The 25,186-nt window shown below is 40.9% G+C and overlaps 1 protein-coding gene across 17 annotated transcripts in view; it reads right to left on the bottom strand.

Moving 5' to 3' along the window:
• PTPN5 (protein tyrosine phosphatase non-receptor type 5) overlaps window positions 1-25,186 on the bottom strand; it is a 76,979-nt gene that overhangs the window by 28,484 nt on the left and 23,309 nt on the right. For 10 of the 17 annotated variants that reach the window (XM_055722204.1, XM_055722211.1, XM_055722205.1 and 7 more), the window contains 4 exons: window positions 10,392-10,524; window positions 5,668-5,849; window positions 4,610-4,729; window positions 2,677-2,760 (listed from right to left, as the gene is read on the bottom strand). In XM_055722204.1, coding sequence (XP_055578179.1) covers window positions 2,677-2,760; window positions 4,610-4,729; window positions 5,668-5,829 — 366 coding nt within the window. In that variant the 5' untranslated portion in view covers window positions 5,830-5,849; window positions 10,392-10,524. Of the gene's footprint in view, window positions 1-2,676; window positions 2,761-4,609; window positions 4,730-5,667; window positions 5,850-10,391; window positions 10,525-23,498; window positions 23,520-25,186 lie in introns of those variants that run through there. The other 7 variants (XM_055722214.1, XM_055722207.1, XM_055722213.1 and 4 more) reach the window with 5 other exon arrangements.

Below are 25,186 nucleotides of genomic sequence, written 5' to 3'. Positions count from 1 at the left end.
ACTAAAAAAAAATGCTTAAGCTGCTTTTCACTGGTATGTCACCTAGTACATACATCAGTGTGGGCCTGATGCATCAGGTCCATCTTTAGAGAGAAGGGCGCATTTGGGAAAGAAAGATTTCATCATAAAGGCACGCTGCAATATAAAAGGCACCCTGCAACATCAAAGACCCCCTCAAGGTCCCTTCTAGGCAGCACATCACATAAAACCCATTGTGAGGGAGATCACTCCACTGAGACAGAGGGGAAAATAAACTGTCTTCATGCAACTATCTGTTGTCCACCAGGCTGGGATTCTAGAATCCCTGCTTAGCTCCATCACTACATTATTTTCAGCGTTCTGCCAATGACTATTTTATGCTTATTATTATTTTATAATTATCCCCTAAATACTGGTAGAAGCAGATGTTTTCAAATTGCCAAGCAGCATGACCTGAGATGTCAGAGAGTAAGGTAACAGGGAGGTGGGAGGGACAAGGCTCATGCGCTTTCTCTGAAGAGCCTCTTCTTCCTAATACCACTGTTGCAGGGAACTTACTGGGCAAGGACCATTGCTCTGAACTCACAGGATGTTTCTTATATTCTGATGCTTTGTGACTTGTTCACAGAACAGGCGGTCACACACTGACATTTGTGCCTCCACTCCAGCTAGAAGACTGTTAGCGCAAACCAAAGGAATACAAAACAGAGCAAACTTGACTACATGGAAATTGTTATAAAAATGTTTTCTGTACAAGTTTTAACCAACACTTAAAAATGGGCCAAGTTTGCTCTCATCTACACTGGTATAAACATTCAATTACAAGAAGCTACCACATATGCAAAGCATTTCAAAATGAGATCAAAATTTTTGGGCACAGAAAGTTTTTATTTAATGTTACTTTCTGTGCTAAGAATAGATCAGCAATAAAGTGTTTCCATCCACCAAGAAATAGGTTGGATATGCAGAAAAATCACACCTGTGCTATTCTGATTTCCAGCTCTGAACATTTTGCTGCAAAGTTACCTGGAATTCACACAGTTCATCACAATTCTTAGATGTCTCATTTTTATTCTTTGGTATTTTCAAACACAAAAAACACCGGAAGTTTATTTTTTGAGCAGGGAATTCATCTGGATAAGGAACAGAAGCATCAAAAAAGCAGAAAACTGTGTAAACCTGGCTGACTTCCTTGTCTACATCAATGATCACAATAATGGAAGCATTAACACTAATTATTTTGCCTTGTGACTGGTTTTAAGAGGTACATTCACCTGATACATTAAACAGAAGTGCTGCATCTGAGTGAACTTAACCATGGTATATAGTATGATAAACTTCCTACCAGGGAGTGTGATCAGCAAATCAAAGGAGGCATTCCCCTCTCCTTGGCACTGATGCACCTGTACCTTGAATACCGTGTCCTATTTTAGGCCCACCAGTTCCAGAGAGATGCAGACAAACTGGAGTGGGGCCAGAGGAGGGCTACAAAGGAGGTCTGGGGTCTGGACCACATGACTTTTGAAAAAGGTGGAGGGAATCGGGCTTGTTCAACCTGGCGAAGAGGAAGGTGAGGTAATCTAACAGCAGCCTGCAACTACTTGAAGGGCAGCTCCAGAGATGATGCTGCCAGACTCTTCTTGGTAGTGGCAGCTGATACCACAAGGGACAATGGCCACAAGCTGCAGACATCTCAGCTCAGACGCTCAGCTTTGGGAAATTCAGATCAGACATTTGGAAAAAAAACTCTACCCAAGAGCACCATGCAGTTGTGACACAGGTACCCAGAGAGATGATACATCTCCGTCCTTGAAGGTTTTCAAAACCTGTGTAGAAAAATAATGCATGGCTGGCCTTATCAGGTGTTGGCAGCAGTCCTGCTTCAAGCAGGATGTTGACTAGCAATCTCTACAGGTCCCTTGCCACCAACAGTCCCATGAATCTATGATGTACTTCATTATACTGTGCATGCAAATGGCATGCACACAGTACAGCTTCAGCTTCCTCAGCTACCCTGAGGGTACACTGCTCTAAGGACAGGAGGCGATCCGATCCACCTGCATGTTCAGTAGCTGCATTCCCACTGTTCCCAGAACGGTACACAGGGGTATGAAAAGCCATGATCAAATACTTCCTCCTAAAAAGAAAGAATTCTCCATAGCTTTCCCATCTATGACACAACTTTGTACCAGCTACCCAATCAATGGAGAAACACCACACACTCCTGCTCCCAAAGAGCTGACAGCTAACTAGATTAATCGCAGTTGTGCCACTAATCTTGCTCTGCAGCTGGTGCCTTGGTGTTACATTCATAAGTGCACTGGTGCTTTGGAACAGCTCTTTCTGCCACTTAAATCAATGGATGCTCTTCAGGCAATTCATAAAGCAGCAATATTAGATGGTCCTGTTACTGGACCACATCCCTTCTATTTAAGTGAAAATTGTTGGCCCACCTGTGGATGGAAAGAATAAAACCCATCCATCACGGTAATCCCCAATTCATCATAAAACTGAGTAAGGTTAAGTGTAGTCTTAACTCCTCTACATAAAGCAAGCAGGTAATTCTATAGAAATAGCCCCAAAGACGTTGCTTTACAATCAGCTTGGACATCACCAACAACTTCAGGTGAATTAGACATCTTATAAAAACTCACTGAAAAAGATCATGAATATAGTTTGTACAGTAGCATAACTTACCAGAGATCCTACAAATAACAGTCCTAGAGAAGCTAAAGACAGCAGGATGTATAATACCACAATGCTCCCGATTCTAGTCAGGTCCTACGAAATGACAGAATTGACAATGATTCATAAAGTATTTAGGGGCACAGTATAGCATGTGCATGCATGTTCTTGGCAAGCTTCTGTATTCATTCTTGGATTTCCCATGCAGATTCAGTCATACCATGCTCCCAATCTGTGGAACAGCCACCATCAACAACGAAAAAAAGACTGAATTTGAAACCATTGCTAAGTCTCAGCATCTCAGAAGGTCTAAAACTAGATTTCGCTGTGAAGGCAAACAAGAAAATCTGCTTCCTAGCCTCATGCATTGTCAAAACTGAGATCTGGACCCACCACTCAGTTTTGCAGCCTGCACCAATGTTTCATGGCCTGAGTCAGTGTGATTTTATTCTGTGGCAAAGGACTTTGAAGAAAGCTGAGTAGTGTTCCCATGTTTGTGGGTCCTTACATAGAACACAGCCATAGAGGACTTTTCTACATTTTCTACACATTCTGTGAAATACCATCAAGATAATTCACATCACTGACAGTGAAATTTACTCTGATGACTTAGTCATATTTAAGTAGTTCAGATTTCAGCCTATTCTCAGTAGAAGGTGCAAAATTCGGTTCTAATGGGCTTCAGTGGGCAAGGAATTTTACTCTGTTTCTGACCCATTTGTACAGCTAAAGAGAAATTCAGAGTTAAGAGCTTTCATTCGCTTATTTTAATGTCAGAAGATTTCTTCGCCTTTACTGTTTTCAAGTGTAAATTTGCACAGTAAATAGTGCTACAATAAACAGTCCTCAAAGATACGCTTGAACATCTGCACAGAGTCATAGTTGGGGTGTTCTTGTGGTGCATTCTAGGAATCAGCTTCCTCCATACTGAACATTTATTTTAAGTCAAAATCTTATAGATCAGGGATTTTCTGTAAGAAGCAATTTTTTAATGATTGACCCACTGCAAATAAGGTACAGACAATACTCAATGAAGAGCTCTGATTGCACATAATAAATCCAACTGGAAAAGGGCAAAGAAAAAGTGCTTCTTTCAAATAAACAAAAGAGCATCTGACATGCAGCTCAAACACTGTTAAGAGAACACAGAAAACAGCCACTGTGTTTAGTGTGTACTGTACACCGTACTTCAGCCACAAGAGGCACCGAGTCAGATTTCCTATTTGTACTGCATAGCCTCTGCTACAAAGATACGTACAATGAACATAAGCATTCTGATAGCAAAATTATTTCGTCTGATTTTTGAAAGTAGCTGCTTACCATTTAATTAAGGTTCTGTCCACACTAGAGAAAACTGCACCGGGTATAATTAAACCAGTAATTTATCAGATGAATCATACTGGTCATTACGTCGCAGTGAGAAGCTAAGCAATTTTACTAGGGTAGCTTTGTAGATATAACTGAATCGGTACACCTAGTACACCTGAAATACTTTTACTGCACACAGATGCGCTCTAAACACTCAACGATATTAGAATTTTGTGACTGGGTATCTTGTGATTTGCACCCTTTATGAGGGTTGATTCATTTGTCCAGAATTTAAGCTTCTATCCATCCTAATAAATTAAGTTCCAGCTCTCCCATTACTGTGGACTAAACCCTAGTGGGCTGATTTCTTACTGCTTTTTTTCATTTGTACAGTACGAAAAATCTGCTGTGTTGATCTAACGTCACAGCCAAAAATTCAGCCCTGTATCTTGAAGATAAAATACGGATCTGTTTTCAGAAAACTCTTTTCTCTGTTTCAGGACACATGCACAATGCAGACATCACTATATTACATGAAGTACATGTATATAATACTTTTAATCAGAAAAGATATCAGAAGCACCACACAAAGGCTACTGACAACACCTATATAAATCAGGGTAGTAATGGGACTTACCTCCCCTTGATCTGACAAAAAATGTTTAAATGGGGTAAACAGGTAAGACAGCAAGTCAAAGGCATTCTGAGCTGCTGGGATGGTCCCGTAAGTGCTGTACCACAGCATCATGCAGAGAAGCTGTGCAATCAATCAGAAAATACATAATGAGCATCTCTCATTACACAAACATTCATTTTCATTTCAAGACTGCATAATTAACTATTAACTAATTTATTTCTCCTTGATTTCATGTTGATCATTTTTGCTGTACTAAGTCAGGTATTTTCTAGACTGTAGCTTAACAAGAATAAAAAGACCGAAGGCTAAATGTTCAGCTATTATTAACTAGATGTGTATCAGTGAGTTAAGCAAGCTTACTCTGATCTAAACTAGCAAAAGGACGGCTCATGGCAGCCTGTACATCGAAAGAGCAACAGGTTCCTCTGACTTCTGAACTTTCAGCATTATTACTTTTAGATCAAAATTGGTAATTCAGTGAACTTGGTATGCTATTAAAAGACATATTCATACTATGTAAAGTTCTTGCAAATAGCCATGTTCACATAGGCATCTCTGTAAACAGATATACACACACAAACACACACATGTTGAAACATTTAATTTGAACTGCTTAAGGTTCCTGCACACACAACAGTTAACATAAAGCTACAAAAGCAACGATGCTGTATTTAACACCCTCACAGAGAGGTATACTCATCCCCGTATACGCTTATCCCCAACCATGAAGGGCACGTGGCAACTTTAAAGTATACAATTCCCAATCCACTTGTTAACAAGACTGTTATTTACCCCCAGACATACCAGCTACAGAAAATGGATTTGTTGGGAGATGGGTCACTTGGCAAAGGAGGCATTAGCAGGGGGGCAGGGAATAGGGTTGGGAGCCTGGGACATCAAAAAGCAGAGGCTGTTTGCAAAGCAAGGCTGTGAGACAATGGCTGCAGAAACAGCTATGTCCGCTGCTACATCTGCAATGCATGAGGAGGAAGCCTCCCAAACCAACAAAGCTTAAAAGAAGAGTCCCAGCATTTTAAAGTGATGACAAGCCATCTTACCAGTATCTGTGAAAGGACAAACAGATACATGCTGTCTCCAGGCATTAATCCATTCCACTGGGCAGCCCAACCAAGCAGTGCTGTTTTCTGGGAGGTTTTCAGGGACTGCTCCTTCTTATTCAGCTTTCCTTGATGTCCTTCAGCTTCATCCATTGACTCCATAACAGCTGGATTGGAAGGACCTTCACGTGAAAATGACATGTGCAGGGAATGAACAGTATGTAACCCTGCAGCCACAGCAGAGGCTGCAAGGGCTATTGTTTTCTTAGAGGCGATGGTTACCTCTCAGTTCTGCATCGGTAAGCGCGGCTCAGGATTGTGAGCGTCACACTCTATTAGTGCAGCTGTATTCACCTGCCTTCGTCAGAAAAAAGTGAGTGTGGGTGGATAAATTATTTTCCCTTTCTTTCCGGAGGTGCAGATTCTGCAGATTACTGTTGTTAATAAAATCTCATTTACATCGCTGCACCTTTTCGTTTTTACTTTTTAAAAGGAACCATCTGTGCTATTTTCTAGCTCCACACTTCCTGGCTACAAGTTGGCAAAGAACCCATTTTGTCCCTCCTGCCTCTATTTCCCAGTATTTGTTTGCTTTGTCTAATTTGACTATATATTTCTGAGGCAGAGACTGGTTCATGTTATGCGTCTGAATAGCGCTCACGGGCTCTGGGTTTTGGCAGAGTGTCTTAAGGTACTAATAAAATAGCCTTTATACTAAACCTACTTCTTGGATTAATTCATACTCAAGAGCTATTTAATAAAGTTGCAATGCTATTCTATTCAGTGGAAATACACACTGGAGTGGCTAGTCCCTCAGTAACAGTATTTTGAACAGAGTCTGTGTAGATAAATTCATTTACAAGCTAAAAGGCGTGAAAGATCAGGCCTGTTTGATGTAAATACTACTGATTTGTATCTTTCTACATGATGGAAAGCCTAAAGGCTGCCCTACAAACAAGACTATAGCCTTAAGCCTAACCCAGCCACCTGTGCCCCAGGGAAAGGCCACATCATCAGCAGTTCCATGGTTTGCTGAGGTCAGATTTCTACAAATGTTCCTCTTATCAGACACTTCTCTACATGTCTCACAACAGTAACTCTAAGTCAGCTAAACCACCATAAGCTAGCCACCGCTCTAATTAGGCAAATACAACATAGGATCAGTGTATCAGCTGAGGGTCCGGCCATTGATACACTAAGAAGTCATGAAAATATCCCACTCTGACTTCTAAAGTACCAAAATGTGAGAGTGGACAGAAACATGACATGTTTGTCCCCACTCTGTGATTATTCTCCCTCCTGTCACTGAAACAGATCTTAGGGTATCCATCCCTGCACAAGAGAATAAGGTGTTCAGGAAATACTGCCTGCTCCCTCAGCAAGGTTCCCCATTCCCCAGCTGCCCAGCAGCAAGAGGGTCACCACTGCCTAATGACTGGGGAGACCCAGAGGTACAAGAAGGAGCACCTGCAAGGTGCTACCTTGGGGAAGTACTCCCCAGCAGCTCAGTTACTGGTTTCTCATTTTCAAGATGTCTCCAGTCAGGTTACAATGGGTAGTGGCCTCAGCAGGGTATGCTTGGTATAACTGGTTATATGTAGCTCTTTTCACTGTCTTTACACGGGTGTTTCTGAGGAAGCATAGAGAACACGCAGCTAGACAGACATACACCCATGTATGTCATACCATAGGTATATGCTAAAATTCACTATTTGCCCGGAAGGACTCAGTACAGTGATCTGCATAGACACTATCAAAATTTCATATTAAATACAGGTCAACAGCACGTGGATAAAATATGGAACTAAAGAGGCCAAATCAGAAGTGTCATCATTCCCTGCTCGTATTTCTCACAGTGGTAAAACTCCCTTCACTTTCATCTGTATATCTTTAATGCTGGAAGTCAACCACTTGAAAATAATCACTTTTCAAAGAAAAGCAAGTAGTTTCTGGAACTTAGCTCAAGAGCTCTTGGGAGTTCTACCACTGTCGTTCAGGCTCCAGCCAGTAATCTACAGTCTGTGACAAACCCCTTCAAGAAACACAGAGAGCCCACATGCAGTCCTCAGTGTACAGGGACAGTGACCATATACTTAACACCTGACTTCTCATACCATGCTACACAGAGCTGGACTCAATGTTCTCCAGAAGGACAACACAGAAGCCACAGTAAACAGCCACAGTTAAGGCTGCCTAAATACTTTCCATGCTGGCCTTCATTTTCTATGATGTGCTAAAACCTAACACTTAAAAGCTGAAAATTTTCAAGATTGCAAACTGCTTCATGTCTCACTGGATTTGGACAAGAATTCAGGTCAAAACCCTTGCTAACAATTGTCAATTTTTCCCTGCTATTTTTGTGGGATGTTTATGGTCTGTATTTTGGAACAGAAATTTGAAATTTAGCAGGGAGAGAATCTTGATGTCAGAAATCATTTTTGCCATCCATGAAAAGAGACATGCACCTGTGACTGAGATGTAAACCTTCAAAAATATCTATTTACATATAGTTTATTATGGCTTGCTTCTAAGGTCTCTAACCCTCTGTTTTCACTATGCACATTTTAAGTGTTACTTTTCCTTTACCTGCATTAAACAATGCACCTATGTCCCTAAGAATGGTCAATGAACCCATTTACTGTTTTTCCAAATCCTAACAACTTCCTTTCTTGGATACTCTTCCCCACAGTTCAAGATAAAATACAGACAAAGCAGAATTAATTTTTTTTAAAAAAAAAAAACCCAAAATCTTTGGGAAGACAACCAGAACAAGGAGCCAGGTAATAACAGATTTCAAGCTCAGCCTTCAACTATTTTTTGTAAGTCATAATATTACATACTTCAGAAGACCTTTTTTTTTAATTGACCAAAAGCTCTTTCAGCTGCCTTATGCAGCAGGCAAACAGAATTTCGTATCAGTAACAGCCTGAGACTTTACAAAGTCACTTCTGTATAGGCTGGAAACAGAACTGTGACTCCAGTATGACAATGTGAAGGCCACTTAACCACATGCCTCCTGGAACAAAGATGTCAAAGTCAGGGGACTGCACTGTACCTGTAACCATGGGGATCTATGCCCCTCCACAGCCCAGAAGCCCAGTTCCCAGTATTCCAGTGTTGTCTAGCACCAGCTGTACAATTGTAGGAATCACATTCTCCTTCTTATAAACTGCCCTATAGGAAGGACAATAGACTACTACTAGTTTCAATTATTTTCACTGTATACAGCAGAGATCTGGTCTATGGACCTAGGAACCCAGGATTCCAGCTTTGCTGAATTGATACGGTTATCAACAGGTATTTTCACTAATACAGTAAAAGACAACAGGGGTAAGAACTAAAATAATGGACATCTGTCTGAATGCGTATGTATAAATATATAGATTAAGATTCATGTCTTGGGTATACAAAGAAAGTGCCTTGGATTAATTAAAGTCCATTCAAAAACTTGCTACTCAATCACAAATTATTAGATTCTAACAAACATGATGCCCACCTAGGGTTCTGTATTGATTTAACTATGTCATCCTTAAACAATACTTCAATTACCATTCACACTTCAACTTGTGACCCTATATTCCTGTATTATATGCCCTAATGGGCCTTGGATTCTTTCAGTGCACAGATTAGGTAATAAATGAGTGAGGTATCAGTAAAATTTTCTTGTGTCAAGGTCAGTCTGAAGGTCTTGAGACAGCTGACAAGGGTAACTTACATCCAAGGAGGAGCTAATTAAGCCTCTCCTCTGCTAATGACTTGACTGACATGACATCCAACATCCATGTGATATTCTCCTGAATTCCTGCACCACAGAGATTGGGATTCAAGTTCCACAAGTACTTCTGCTTTGACGGAGGACTATACTTGCTAGAAAAAACCCTCTGGCAGAAGAAATAAAAGGTCTCCAACATCTGTAGCAGCCATAAGCTTGTTAAAGCAACTTGAAATTTCAGAACAGCACCATAAACTTTCTCTGAAAAAGGATGAGGTGAGGAGCTTTCTGGATCAAGCCAGTAACCCGTTCATCCTGCATCATTTCTTGAATTGTAGCCACCAGTACAAGCTGCCAAAAATAAATGGCACAACACTGCTATGGGATAATCTATACAGGGAAACATCTCTGTCCACGCACAAGGTAACAGCTGGCTTCCGTAACTCAGACAATGCCCATTTTAAATCCCCTGTGCCTCCATCTCTTTCTTTTTCTGACTTCACATGTGGGTACATAAAAGGCAGAAGAAACAACACCTATATACACTCTCAGAAAAACATGTGCCTAGAGTACTAGACTTCACTGAAACACTAAAAGGCACTGTAGTAATGGTAAGTTAGTCAACAATGCCTTGGAGTAACAAACATGCCATGATCCAAGTCGAATGCTGCTGTGGGGTAGGTGAGGCATCAGCAGCTCTGTAACTGAACTGATTCATACTCAGAGCCTTCAGAGAAACACAAAACAAATCAAGGAACAAGCCCCCAGGACCACATATCCTGGCTGCATTTCCTAATGAACATAGCACTTTAAAAGGAACTTGTGTCCCCTCTTGTGCATGGGTGCTAATGCTCCGGGAACTGAGACACCTCTGTTGGCAGATTTAATTTAACGATGTATTTTTGAGATCAAAGACTACTTGTTCCTTATCAAAAGGATTTTTACAATATAAATAAAACATACCCCAGCAATGAAAATACAGTGCTCATACTGTTATTAGACTTTTACTTACATCCATCACACTGTGCCTGTAGGAATCATGCTTCTGGGGGATTGTGTGGTACTGCCTTTTCAATGGAAAATACAGGTTTTGTTAATGGTGGCTTCTTCATTTGTGGTGGAATCCTCAAGCTCTGCGGAACTGCCTGCCAGACACACAAGACAAGGGAAAAATGGGCCTCACCTGTTCTGTCAGTTCTCAAGCTGCAGCAGTCAACACACCACAGCAGCTCAGCTGCATTGTCCCATATTTGTTTTACACGTGTGGAGATCCGTATTCCTCTGAACCTGTCTGTATCTTCATGACAGCTGTGCACAGCAAGGGTTTACTTTATAAGAAGGGACCACAGTGTGGAAGCATTGCAAAGTGTGAACAAGTCCGCAATACTTCACATCTACCAAGACTACCAACACTTCACGCCAGAGTCCTAAATCCATGTATAGCCTCTGCATCTTCAGACTTCAAAATGCAACTGCCTACTCAAATCATTACCTCCAATTTCTATTTAACTGCTAGTGAGACCTGCTATTGATTAGAGAACAGCAGATGAATGTATACTACTGATACAGGTTTGCAAACGAATTGCTTATTTTCACATGCACCTAAACCGCATATGCAGGACACAGCCCTCTCATGGTACTTCATGTATCTGCTCAAGACCTTATAAAATCTGCAGGTTGTAAGACACGCTGATTGCAGGCAAGTGCAGATGCCAGCAAGACACATCAAAGCTGAATGAGCTGCCTCAGAGTACACATGAATGAAAGGTAGCTTGTGCTGAATGGTAAAAATACAGCTCATCTAATCAAAGACCGGAGCTTTAGAAGGAAGGTGTTGGCCAAGCAGACATTTTCTTTTTTGATTGCCACTACAGTGCGAGAAGGATGGAAACAGAATAATTAGCTTTTGGACCAAAAGTCAATCTTTCTTTAGAACTGCAGTGGTATGCGAAGAAGTGAGTAAGAGGATGGGGACCTTTCATGCTTGCATAGCAAACACAACTTGTGTACTTCACATTCCTCTCTCCACGGGAAACCAACTGGTGGGTCACTATTCCACAACTCAGAAACTTTTACTGAACTTCTTTATAACCAGCCCACAGAAGCTGCATCATTACTGTTTACAGATGGGTACAATTCACCACCTAGGAAGTCGGTTTTTTTCTTGATGCTCTCTACACTCCTAACTCACCTGACAAGTTATATTAAAATCACACTCGAGATCTAATGAGCTGTGTTGAAAGCTGGGCATGCAATTTCCAACACTTGCTGTTACTGCAAGAACACACCTCTCTCTGGCTTCTCCATTATTATTATTTTTACTTCCTCAGTCATGATACAGTATTGACTGCTTCTATTCTACTTGATCCTTAACGTGCTGTGTTTACAAGAGTTACAATACATTTACCTTTCCCAAACGGCTTAATAAAACACTGACTGGGAAGAGAGCATCCAGTCCCCGAAAGTATCCAGTAAAAGAAAAACATTCCCAAATGCACCCTACAGCTACCTACACTACTGCCTGACTGGAGATAGGAGAGATTTACAACAATGTAACTGCCTCAATACCTCCAATTCCACTCCGGAAAAAGTCCTCAGTTTTAGCTGCCAAGAACTTGTGGTTGGTAGATCTTGCATTTGTAATGCAAAACCACATAGAGAGCTACTTCAGAAGACATCAGACAGCTTAATTCAAACACTAGCAACAACTGAGACAGATCCACATATCCCATGAAGTTTACCACTAAACACTGCAAAGCACCAAAGAAATTTTTAAATCACTTTTGTATCTAACTGGAAGCCAGTTAGATTGATCCAGCGGTTCTTCGTAGCACTGAAAACTGTAATTGCAGGTTTCATCCTCCTCTCTGTAACAGAGGTTAACGAAAAAATAAGCCTGACATATCATTAATCCAGGCAAGAGGTCCAAGCAACTGTAACTACACCATCTCTCAACACATTACAGAGGAATGGAAAACTCTTCACCAAGACTCACGTCTACGTAATAGCAACCTGGCTGTCAGTCTCCTACTTTACTTATTCTGAGATTAAGTTCAGCTTACGGTTTCTGGTGCTTTCAGTTCACACTAAGTGCACCAGAATTAGCTGGGCCAAGCTACAGGTATTCACAGCTGTGAGGAACAGCTGATATTTGTAACATTCAGGGATTCTACTTGGGAAAGCGGAATGTTTTTACTGAAATGATCACACTGGAAGTAGCTAAGAATATTAGTATTTAATTCACTCTGATTCCTGGGTTGATACGCCCCTCAAAAGGAATTCAGCTGCTCAGGAGCTCTCAAAGTGACACTGTTTCAGGCTTTCTGAAGATTCAAGAGAACACCTCCCCATCCTTTCTGCCCCCTCTTTTTTTTTGGCAGGGATGGGGTGTGTGAGGTGGGTTTGCACATTATCTACGTTAGCTGAAAGGGAAGAAGTTAATCTGAAAGATCCAACTCTGGAACAGAAGTCTGGAAAATTCAGTGACAACAATGCACACCACAGCTTTAAAACTGAGCTAAAAGCTAAAAGTAAGTGCAACCACTGATATAAAACGTCTACCTGCTGTTGCTTAGTCTACAGGTAAAAACCTGCTTCAAACCCTCCCTTCTGAAGGAAAACCACAGAAACAGTAAAATACCACATCATTACAAAACTGCTTAGAAAGACACTGCAATGGCCCCTCCTTAATACTGACTGAGAAAAAGGTTAATTTAATTTACCCTTGTGTGACAGAGGAAAACCAGCAAATAACATCCATTTTCCTTTGCACTTGCTTGATTATGAGTATCAGCTAGCATGCTTAAAGCCAGCAGCTTCATTCTGAGAAAGGGAAACGTTCTCAGCGGAGTTCTGCGAACAACAGTGCAGAGGGAAATGGGTGTAATCTACCAGCCAGGAAAAGTGCTGGAGGCTTGCACTTTTCAAGCTCAACTAGTAGCTTGAAAACTAGTGTCTGCTGCCTAAGCCAAATGATTACCAAAATGGAAAGACATATCAACAGAAAAAGAAAGGAAAGAGGAAAGTCATGCAGAAAATCCGTGAGCAAGCCAGGCAGTGAACTGAGGTCTGCGCACGCATTTCTAGTTCAATGCCTCTCCCCTTTCACTGGCAACATTTTTAAACTTGGGAGAAGAAACTTTCCTCTCTACTTGAAATTCAAGTTCTGCTGAAAAGAATATGCTGCCCCTTCTCCCTGCTGGTGGGCTGCACAGCTCCATCCGCACCCAGCCTATTCTCATCTCTGAGGGAGCAGGAAGCTGATGCCAGTGTGCGAGGAGAATAGCTGCCTTTCCACTCGGCAGCTCCCTGCTGAACTGCTGAGTCACACGTTTTCTCTGCATTCATTTTCACACTGCTCCCACTCAGTCCACCTGCCACTTCATCTGGGATGGGTGGGAGGAAAGAAAGAGAGGTGAAGTCAGAAAAAACATTCATGTTCACCCGGGACCATTATCACGATACTGCAGGGTCGCATATAAAAGCAAGCCTGCAAGCTGCTAGAGAGGGATAGAGAAAAATATCAGCTTGCAAGACAAACTGCCTCCCCCTCTTCTTCAACAAGATGAGACTGGCCAGTGAACAAGTTGCAAACCTCATTCAATTCCCAATCAGTCACTGATGTTACGTGCTTGCTGGTATGTTCTGCAAATTCCAGGCTTCAGATCAGGCCTCGAGGTTTTCCTTCTTTTCTGTGATTTAGAAGAGCTTTCAAGGTGCTGTGATTTTTTCAACAGTCCAACCGGTACAGTGTAGTAAATGACTGGCTGCCAAGGGAAGTGCCATCGTGGTAAGTGACAATACCATTTGGATAGATTCCAGTTCCTAAGGGCATCTTCATCTGAGTTGCTGCAGTGGAAATGTCCACCAGCCCCAACTTTCATCATTCAAGAAGATGAAGAGAAAGTCTCGGCCATTTTCTTGCAGCTTAGACATAAACCACACATAGCAGGAGCCAACTCTCCTCCTACCTGTCAAATTCTTATGTAGGTTGGACTGTACATATAGAAACATACATTTCACTGAATTATCAAGGTAGTAATCTTTTCTGTAACTAGATTTCTGGACAGTACACATATTGAAAAAAGACAGTGCCCAGAAGCTTCCTAGTTTATTAAATCAGCATCTAGAAAAACACTTCTGAAACTGACTTTCAGACTAAACCGGGACAACTGTGATTTATTTACAGACCAATTTTTAACCTACTGCTACTGTAGTTTTTCAGAAGAAAAACTGAGGGCTTGTTAGGAACTAAATAAGGATTTTGTTTCATTAAGCAGAATTAGCGCTTCAAAAAGTAAGCCTGTTTTTCCCTGTGAGAAAGCCTGTTCTTAAGTAATGTTCAGCCTTGCTTCCCAGTAATTCTTCTGGTGCAAGTCTGCTTGAAACATGCTTGTGCTGTACAGGTCTGAAGTATAGAGACAAAATCCAGTCTCAGAAGAGTTTAATGACATCACACTAACATGCTTTTCTATATTAACTTCTACTTCCCACCCCCTAGAGTGGCTGGCTCATCATCATGCTGCTCAAGAAACAGTTCATGAAAAAAAAAAAAATGTAACTGGAGGGGAAAGTAAATACAGGAAAGATAAAAACAAAACTCAAAACCTTCTCAAATTTCCCTGCCTCCGTACAGTTTGTTCTAAATAATCAAAAGAATTTGCAAAACACGTATTTACAAGACAGGACTCTGGTCTATCAAGTCATCCCTGAAGAGGGAAGGATGCAGCCTGCCAGCAGAGAATTTGTTTCACTGAAGAGTCAGACTGGGAGATTCCATCTGAGCTGCCATCAAACCCTTCCTGGAAGAAACCAGATGCTCAAGCCAGCACTCCTTGCAGACCCGGAGTCCTAGACAGTGCTATTGCTTGCTTAATATACCTAGCCCGTCTAGTAAGAGAGAAAGTAACTTACTTGATCATCACATCAAGTCCCTAGTTCATAATAATTCATAGGAAACAGAGTTGTAAGGGCAAAGCAGCTCACAACACGCTTGGCTGACACTACTCTGAATCAGGTGTAAGCCTCACTTACACAGGAGCAAGAAGAAAACAAAATCATCAGGCTCTCTGCTCTAAAAAGGGGAGGCCTCCCAGTTCAGCAACAATGAACTGCTGGGAGCCAGCAGAAGCAGTAAGGAACTGTCAGATAAAGCACCCATATGGGAAGTATACGAGAGGTACTGTACCACCTGCTGCGGTCTGATTCTCCTCCAGTGAGTAATGAGTACATTATACACTGCTGTATCTACTAATAATGGGGGAGTTCCTCTTAATTTCTGACACAAGATTACTTATGCCCTTGTCCACATCTAAATTGTATTTCCACTACTACATCAAACAACAAGAGGTTTATTCATCTTAACGGGCTATAATAATGCTTACAGGTCTTCAACACAAGATGTGTGGTTAAGCACTGTACCTTTCCCTTCTCTCGTGCAAAACATGTCAAGTTAAAGGATAAGCTATTTCTCACAGCAGCTAGGGGCCCCTAGAGCAGTGTTTGCTTCAAAACAAGTAAAATATTTAATATAGTGTCAAATTACAGCCCTGAAGTAATGTAGACCCTCAGCGGGCAGAGACAGTGAATATTAACTTCTATCACACCCACACATTATTAGCATTTGCCATCTTTCAATCAGGGCTCTGTTCAAATCTTTAGGGTTTTTTGCATAAAGCTCTTTCCACCTTTTCCATTAAACCCCTTACAGAAGGTCTGTCCGATTGCCACTTAACAATTAGATGCAATTCCCCCCAAAAAGAAACCCACCAAAAAACCCCAAACATTTCTTTGTTATGCTGTTTTCTTCAGTGAAAGTTACCAAGTGCCTGGTGATAATTCTGGGAGGTGCCTTGAGCTTTTGTAAACAGACTTGCAAGTTGGCTTTCAGTGGAGGTGGTTGTCCCAAATTATTTCCAGCCTGCAAACTCCCTTTAACACTGAAAATGGAAACCCACAAAGCAGCTCTGTAATTCCACACTTAAAGAGGTATGGCTTTGCTCATGAATCAGCCTTGCACAGACAACATAGCTAGGGAAAACTGTCAGCAGCACAATAACAATGCAGATTCAGACGTACAGGACTGAATTCTCTTTCTGAAACAGAATAACCAACTCTCCCTTCCCAAACCCAAATAACAGTTTTTGTGACTTTAGCCTTTTAACTACAGGATATACTTAAATGTGCCTGAATACATAATTAACAAATCGCAGCAGTTATTTAAAACTGGTCAAACGGCCCCTGTGATACAAGAGTAAATCTGACAAAAGAAACAAGCACATTCTGGTTTCATGCACTTCTGAAAGTACTCATTATTCATACTACTATCACCTGAATTGGTGTTAGTATGCTTGCATTGCTTGAAAGATTTTTCAAGCAGAAAAGCATATTTCTGCTCAATGTCTACAGTTTTAATGTTAATACCATTGTGTGTTCCCAATTCATCTTCAGTGACTTACTAGCATGGTATCCTGTAGGTATTGAATCTGCTTTCTGCTCTGGTGAATAAGAGGGTTTGCACCTTGAAACAGACAAGTGATATGCTGGCTTCCTGCCAGGTTCAAATGTGAACATTTTTATGTCATTCATTTAAGGATAGCCTACTTTACTAAGTGACTAAAATCTTATGCCCCAGAGACTTCAGCAAAAAACATTTTGGAAAGCCACTATTACATTCCACATTTATTTCAAAGACACTTTCTTCCCTGAGCAAAGTAAATTACATCAAGACCAGTCTCAACAATCATCTTCAGCTACAAACCCGACACCATGCCTCAAGGGTACTATGCCAAGTATAAGCATTTAACTTTCTTTCGTGCATTTAAAAAGGCTATGCTTGCACTACTTCCTCAGAAAGCAACGGTGTCATTCAGGTACTATAATTTAGGCTCCAGAATAAGCACCTGTATAGATAAAGGCACAGACACCTAGAAACAGGACACGCACACTCAGTTTTATCTTTGTACTAGAGTGCTATTTCCACCCAGGGCTACTCCATCATGGGCCCAAATGCAAAGCCTGCAAAATTAAGCATCACTGCTTCCAGTTCAGTGCCCCACTACCTCTAACTGCAGTCTCTTCATGTTAGGGGCATGCTTAAATTATTAAAATGTGCTAAGTATAACAGCCTCATTAAACCCTCCTTCCCCCTAGCTAACCACATAGCAGCACAAAAAGCGAACAGTGAATGAAGAAGGTGGTAACAGTCCACTTTGTTTCCTCATGTCTCCTCTATATGGGTTCCTATACTGCACTCATCAACACGGATACACAGCCTTAAGTAGTGAACTAAAAAAATACAACAGCTTGCCTTCTCATCCTCTTCCCAGTGAGGGAACATGCACAGAGCAATGTTTTGCCTAGACAGATAAGCAGACATGCACACACAAGTTGTTACAGATCTATGTCAGAGAAGGTGTGACAAAAAAAGCACATGCTGATGATGAGCTCTGCAATTATACTGGGAAGATTTTGCACCACTTGCCTGCAGTCATGAGCACTCTACAAAACAATCCAAAGCAGCAAACCTCCCATGGACGCATACATCTCGAGGCTCTGCTTGATATAAAGCAGCTGTACCTCACTCCACACAGCCTTGTACTGAGTTACCTTAGCAAGAGCTGACATTAATCAACAGGTCTGCAAGGTGGTAAGCAAAGTTCAGTGGAAACACCATTTTGGATACTGCATCAGCATAGCATTTCTAATTCTAGCTCCAGGGCCAGCCTGGTATCAGCTAGCTCTGAAATTTTCATTCCCTACAGTGCAGAAATGCTCTTCAATACCTTACACTGAGACCATTCTGGAGAGGACTTGAATATGATCTGATGTTACACGGAAGCAGGTGGCAGGTATGCTGTATTTGTCACTTAAAACATCCCATTGCTACAGGTATAAAAGGTCTGACAGTATCTCCTATTCTGAGGATGAAAAGACAGCAAGTTATTTTACCACCTCATCTATGCAACACAGATGGGAGCTATTAAAAACCATGGTTTTCTCAGGCCTCGATTAATTTCTTCCTTTTCAGGTGCTCCGGATATTGTAACATCTACAATGCAGGTCACCGCAAAGGCACCAAACATATCTTTATATACTCATATATATGTTATATAGTTGTCCCACTGTTCTGTTTCCATATTGAAATGCTGCTGTGTATATAACATATTTTGAAATACTGGTAGTCAATTGCCTTCCATAGTGCATTCTTTATGAAGTATGTTACAGCAGGTGTCAATGGGAAGCAAGATTTCATCCACAGTTGTATTCCTGCAATGCTATCCAGAATACTTCATTGGCATCAACAGGAGATGCCAAACGCCTCATACCAACTCTCTTCCCGCACTGAGGTATACGCTTCACTTTGATATAAAAAAGTTAAACCTGCACTGAATAATCTTGTAAATCTCATTCTTAGCTTCTAAGGACCAATACAGACTTTCAAACTTATCCCACCTCTGCCTTTCCTCCACAGCAGCCAGACTGTACTGGAAGATTTTTCTCCTTTCACCCCTCAATTCCCAGTGACAACTGCCTGCAATCCACTCTCTTGGTCCTTTTTCCTGAAGATAGCCTTAATTATGCTGGGAAGATCATAAGCAGAATGGGCAAGAAAGAGCTACGTTTTATGCATGGCCCAAGTAGAAGCACTGTTATCTGTTTCAGGTATGCTGAGCAGGGACACAAAAGATGAATCAAGGAAATAAAAAAGTCCTGCTTTGGGGGGATAATTATATTATAGTCCATCCTTTCACTTCTACAGGTCTTGAAATGGTCTTACCAACTGAAAAGACTGAATCCACACATGCATCCAATAGAAGCAGCACTTCCGTAGCATGCAGAAAAACCTCAATAACAAAGGAAGCTTCACCTAAGAGCATTTTCCCTTATGGAAAATAGCACAGACTCCTTCAATGTCCTAGCAAAGGACATTCAGACCTGCCGGTACCAGTGAGCACACAGGGTGCTAAAACGGGCCATTTTCAGAGCCCCTGCACAAAATGTGACAAGAAGAAAAATTACCTATTCTGAAAAAGCCTTCTGTATTTACCTTTGCCTCCCACAAAAGCCATACAACATTTTGTGTCTTCCAGGAGTGCCATCCCTCTTCCCAAAAGCCTGCAAAATTGGTCAGATGAAACTTCTACCTACTTCAGCAGGAATGTTGCCTGTACAAGGAAGCTGGGACTCAGCCTTGCAGTCTAACCACCTCCAGTCCTATTTCTGGGCTCAGAAGAGACCTTTTTAATATACACATAGGGAAGACAAAGGCATTCAAACTGCTAAAGACTTTGCAAAGTAGCAACTTTGGACTGTCATTTGAAGGTCAGCCTCCAACACACAGTATTTATCTGCTTATTGTCAAACAACTGCTGGAGCAGAAAGGAGTTTTAATAGAATATGTTGGTTAATCAAATCTGGAACATTAATGGGTTTTTCATAACACTGTGGTACTGCATCTATGAAAAGCAATGAAAAAATGGTTCTATTTAAAAGTGGTAATAGCTGTAGTCTTTGAACATATGCTTAATGAACAAATCTGTTAAGAAAAAAGGCCTGCGTGTATTGGAGTGGGGTAGTATGTTTGTTCTCACTTAAAGCGTGCCATGATGGCAATCATCAACAGCAAATGGCCTCTATTGTTGGGACTGAATAACATTCCATTCACCCATTTACTTTCAGGTGAAATTGCTTTCTTTCTTTTAAATAACACGCTCGTTTAGCTAAACAGCTGAGTTGAAAATAAAGCAATGCCAGATTCATGTTATTAAGGACACCTGATAAGCGTTCATGCTCTTTGGTAGGTGCAAAGAACCACAGTGTAGTTATATGCAGGCAGCTTGCTACCACAGCATGAGGTGCAGCACGCGTAAGCCAAATAGACTACAGTGAAGAGGCATTCAGATCCCATGGTGAGAACAGTCTAACAACCCCGTGCTAGCACATAGCCTAGTGGTGGGCGCAGTTTCAGGGATGAAGTCACATATGGTGCAACACAAAACCTGAACAGAATAGACTATGTAAAGCTCAGATGACAACCAGAAAGCTACAATGGCAAAGCACATGACAACAAACTCAATCTACTGGGTTTCCACTTCCATGAGCAGGTAGATGGATCCAATAAGCTGGTAGATATTTTTGTGAAATTTAAAGGCCAATTCCTTATGCTGGGAAGTAAGTATTGACAATATCCAGTCAAGCCCCAGCTGCCAGGCTATTTTTAAAGGAAGCTTGACAGATGTTGCTAAAATGCACCCCAAAAAAGTCAAACTTGTCAATACTTACTCCACTCATCTTTTGTCCTCCCAAAAGCTCTTCTCATGGAGTACCAGAATCTTCCCTTTTTCCACTAAATCTGGGAGTTTAAGCTCCTCAGTTCCACACTGAATGCTCCTAAGGAAGCTTCGTCAATACAGACTCCCCTTCCTGGTCTTTCCTTCAATAACATGCTTGAATATGGCTCTTCTGTGCAACTGAGCCAGATATCAATTGGAAGGTGCATTTTGTGGTGAAAGAGCCATAACTCCTGGGTTGCATTCAACCAGATTTCCTACTGCAACACACTGCAGCTGGAAATCTAACAACTAGATGAGACCATGCCATGATCACTTCTGCTTTGACAACTCTTCTCAGGCAGCAGGGTTGGGAGACAGCTCCTCACTGCTTTTGGACAGTTGAGCATGACTCAATGCTGGCTCTCCATCAGCTTTGCTGACTTTTCAGTCCTTGCAGTCCCTCCTCTTTTCAAGAACTTTTCCCTGTGAACATGCAGAGCAAATCTAGATTAACAAAGATCAGAGACCATGAGTAGGTGGAAAGAGATAAGAAGATGCACAAAGATAAAGCAAGTGTCAGGTTCTTAAGACTTGCTTTCTGAGAAAGAGCTCTGATACAATGAAGAGAATATTACATTGTTAAAACCTCTTATTTCTTGTGGATGGTATTCCTCTCCCATTCTCTTCTAAATGCTTTGCTTCTTGAAATATTTTTCTTACTGAGGTTTCTGGTATTTTCCCATGGTGACAGATATGTCACCAGCATGCATAAGTAAAGTATGAAACCTCAATCTGCAGACTGGTAAGGCAGAGGTCTAGAAAGCATGATTTGCAAAGGCAGTACAAGTTTAAGATACTGTGACAACAGACTTCTAAAGGGCGGTTTGCTTCAGCTAAAATAAAGTTTGCAAGACTGTTGAAGACACATGTCAGCAAGGTTTTGTTCTCAAAAATAACTAGCATTTTTACCAGGCTGATTTTCAGCATATTTTAGCATGCAGTAATATGAATAATTTGTCCATTAATCAACCACCAAATCCACCAACCCAACGAGTGACCATGAGGCATGCATAACATTTGGTAGGTAACTATGCGCCAAATTGAAATCACTGTACCGTTCTGGATCCCACATCCCTGAAACAGGCCCTTTGGTATTTCTGACCTCTAAAATGTCTGTTCTATGGCCTTAAATCACATCCTACAAAACCACTCTCATATGCTAACATGAAAGATGAGATTAAGCTAGACAACAGACTAGCAGCAACAAGCAGAGAAAGGAGAAGATAAAATAAAGATCATAAAAGTGCAGGTATGTTTAAGACTAATGGAAATTACAGTATCTGATGAGAGAAGAGATGAAAGACAGAAAATAAATACAAGGCCATAGAAGAGAAGCCCACAGGAGGAGTAGGAGTGTAAAAGCCTGGCAGAAGGACTGCGCAGAGACTAAAAACAGCATCTGGCAGCAGCTCAAATCAAACAAGGCAGCATATGCAAGAAGTGCAGTACATTGAAAACTTCCTTCCTCTTGGGGATTAAGTAACCTCAGAGTTAGGGTAGAGAGTCTTCCCTCCATCTCCTCTGGAATATCTTGCTTTAAACTCCGAAGCAGGAAAAAATCCAGTCAAACTTTTCTGTGATTGTAATTTCCCATTTCCCACTGTGAGCTCTTAATGGAAATTTTCAAAGGCAAAGTTGCAGAAACTAAACACTGTTTGTGATCCATTTTTCTATCAGGGAACATGCTGGTGGGTACCTACAGAGGTACCAGATGCCAGATTTTCAAAATTACCAATCCAACCAGGTAGGACTGGACTGTTTCACTTCTACTGAAACAACTTCAATAATTTTTCAGTAGATGGGCCTAACTTCCATTTTCAAAGGTGGCTTAAAGATATGGAGTCTATTTCATACTGAAAGACAATGAGACAATACAGACAATACCACACAGTTGCTTTTGAAACTGAGACTGGCATGCTTTTCATAATGCTACCTACCATATGCTTTTGCTTCCTTTAATTGTGTCTACAGATACAGCACACAAATGCGTGTCTACTTGTCACTCACAACTAAAGCATAGCTGCAGCTGTGAGAACATCAAATACTACAAACTGGGCAGTCTGAGGACAGCCCAGCATTCCAAATCTTAAACTCCAGCAACGATTATGATATTTGCATCTGCACAAAACCTGAGAAAGTCCCACATGGGAAAGTATCACCACACTAATGGATTCTATTGTGTTTTACATGGGAACCTGAAAGGCAACCAAAGGATTCCAGGATTCCAACTTCCACTAGAACTTCAGCAGAAAAGAAGTAACTAGTTTCCTTAAATGCCTCACAAAATCCCAGTCTGAATAACAGATCTTTGGCATTAATGATTAATTAAATAAATAATCTTTGGTATTAAACAAAAATATATCCTTGATACGGCTATGCTAGGCTAAGGGAGCTGGCAGACGAACAAACATACACCTGGGGGCAGCATCAACAGGTTTAAGCTTCTCTAAGTTACAAATGGTGGTTTACCAGAGTTACACCCCTTACTTGGTAGGAGCAAAAACCATTTTATGCACAGGATAGGAGAAGGAAGTCCATCAAGTCAACACACTTGCCATCTGTCCAGCTTGAGAAAGGATGAAGTACAAGAAGAATTAAAAGAAAAAAATGCTTAAGAACTTGTCCAGCCCTTCATAAAGGCATGCCACACCCAAAAAAAAATATCTTCCAAACATATTCCAAGTCATTCCTTTTTCTTTAGGGTCCTGACAAAGTCAAAATTTTGCTATAAGCATTTACCCATGCTACCCATATAGCATATAAGATGGCAAATACATGTTACTCACATATCTAATCCATTGGTAAACGCTAAACTTCCCAGTCACAATCACATTTCTTTTGATTCTCCTCGTTGTTGCAATTTAAATTTTCACCACTTTTATCTAGTGTGCTGTGAATACCACTTCTTCATGATTTGTAATGGAACAGGGAAAAAAAACAACCTTCCAAGAAAATGGGTAGGTTATTTCATGCCAGAGTGGCTTTTTCTGTGGTGCTATTTGCATTCCACATGCAAACATACGGTTAGCCAAACTCTGCTCATGTTACTATACAAACATTTCGTAAGCACAAATCTCTTTCTGAATCAAGCATTTGTTAGAAATGCCGACTACTGTTTATAAAAACTACAGTGAAATCTTGGAATATCCATGTAATGAAAGCTTAACATTAAATGAACGGTTTCTCAACTTATATTTGTCAAACCATTAAATAAAGAAAACAAGCTCTTCTTCCACGATGTTCACAGAGATTCTTTCCACTGAGTGTATATTGCTCTATTTTATTTCTCAAACAGAAGCAGTATAAACCACACAGAGCCGACTAAGGCTTCCTTATTCACTGCTTTTCTTTTCTTTTTGTATGTAATCTTCACGAAGTCATCAGGATTATTTGTGCAACACCACCAAATGAAACAGGGATTACAAACTGGCTCACAAGAAACATTTACTCTCTCACGTACTGCAGATAGCCAATACCTTTTTTAAAGTTCCTTGGAGGCAAACTGTCTTATATAATCCTGAAAGAAACTACTAAAGCAGTAAGGACTGCAGAACTAAAACTGGCACATGATAATTTACCAAACAGATACCTGTCAAAAAGAAGAGACTGATTTTTAATTTAACTCTGTTGAAATCACGGTCCTTGTGGATGCAGACCTGTAGACATAGTGCACCTTAGCACTGCAAAATGCCTCATTTTCATCCTCTCTCCGATTCTTTGATGCTGCTCAGAGAGGGACTGAGATTTTAATCAGTTTAATTTTCTACAGTGTTTTGTGTACACACTGCAGAAGAAACTTGCTTTAACATAGATTTAACTGAAAGACTTCAACTTCAAACTGTCAACCCAAGTACACACTCCTTCAAAAACAGCATTTTCATTTTGCTCATCCCCACAGACTCATGCGACCTCTTTTATCTGTATCATGTTATCCACCCGCACCACAGCAGCTCATGGCCTATTGTCACACAGCTACAACAAAACTTTTCAAGTCTCCAGGAACACCATACAGTTCTAGTTCACCACATTTTCTGCTTCATGCTCTGTCTCAGATGCAAGCATCTACAAAACCTAACACGAGGCAGTTCTGTGAAAAAATAGCCTTCTGGTTACCTAAAAGGACAGTTTTTCAATGTAGTCCATCATTTTATGGTTTCACCATCCCTCTTCACTGACTGGCACAAACACATCCTAAGTTTCCCAAGGTATTTTTCAGAATTTGAAAGTTAACACTAGTTTAACATTTGCCCTCCAACCTACCATAACCAAGCAATGCATTAAATGTTTCTCACTAGCTCACGTGCCCTGCAATGAAAATGACAATATTTTCTTTGCATGTGTCTTACTGACTACTCAACTTGGGCACTAAAACACCGGAAACCCTCAACCACAATCTACACAGCATTTTCTGCAATACTGAAGTTTAGCATGTTTGTGACAGCTGAACAGAATGATACCCTTTTCTTAGCCAAAT

This window comes from Falco cherrug, chromosome 10, assembly GCF_023634085.1.
Source record: "Falco cherrug isolate bFalChe1 chromosome 10, bFalChe1.pri, whole genome shotgun sequence".
NCBI lineage: Eukaryota > Metazoa > Chordata > Aves > Falconiformes > Falconidae > Falco > Falco cherrug.
This window is presented reverse-complemented; position numbering and strand designations above follow the sequence as displayed.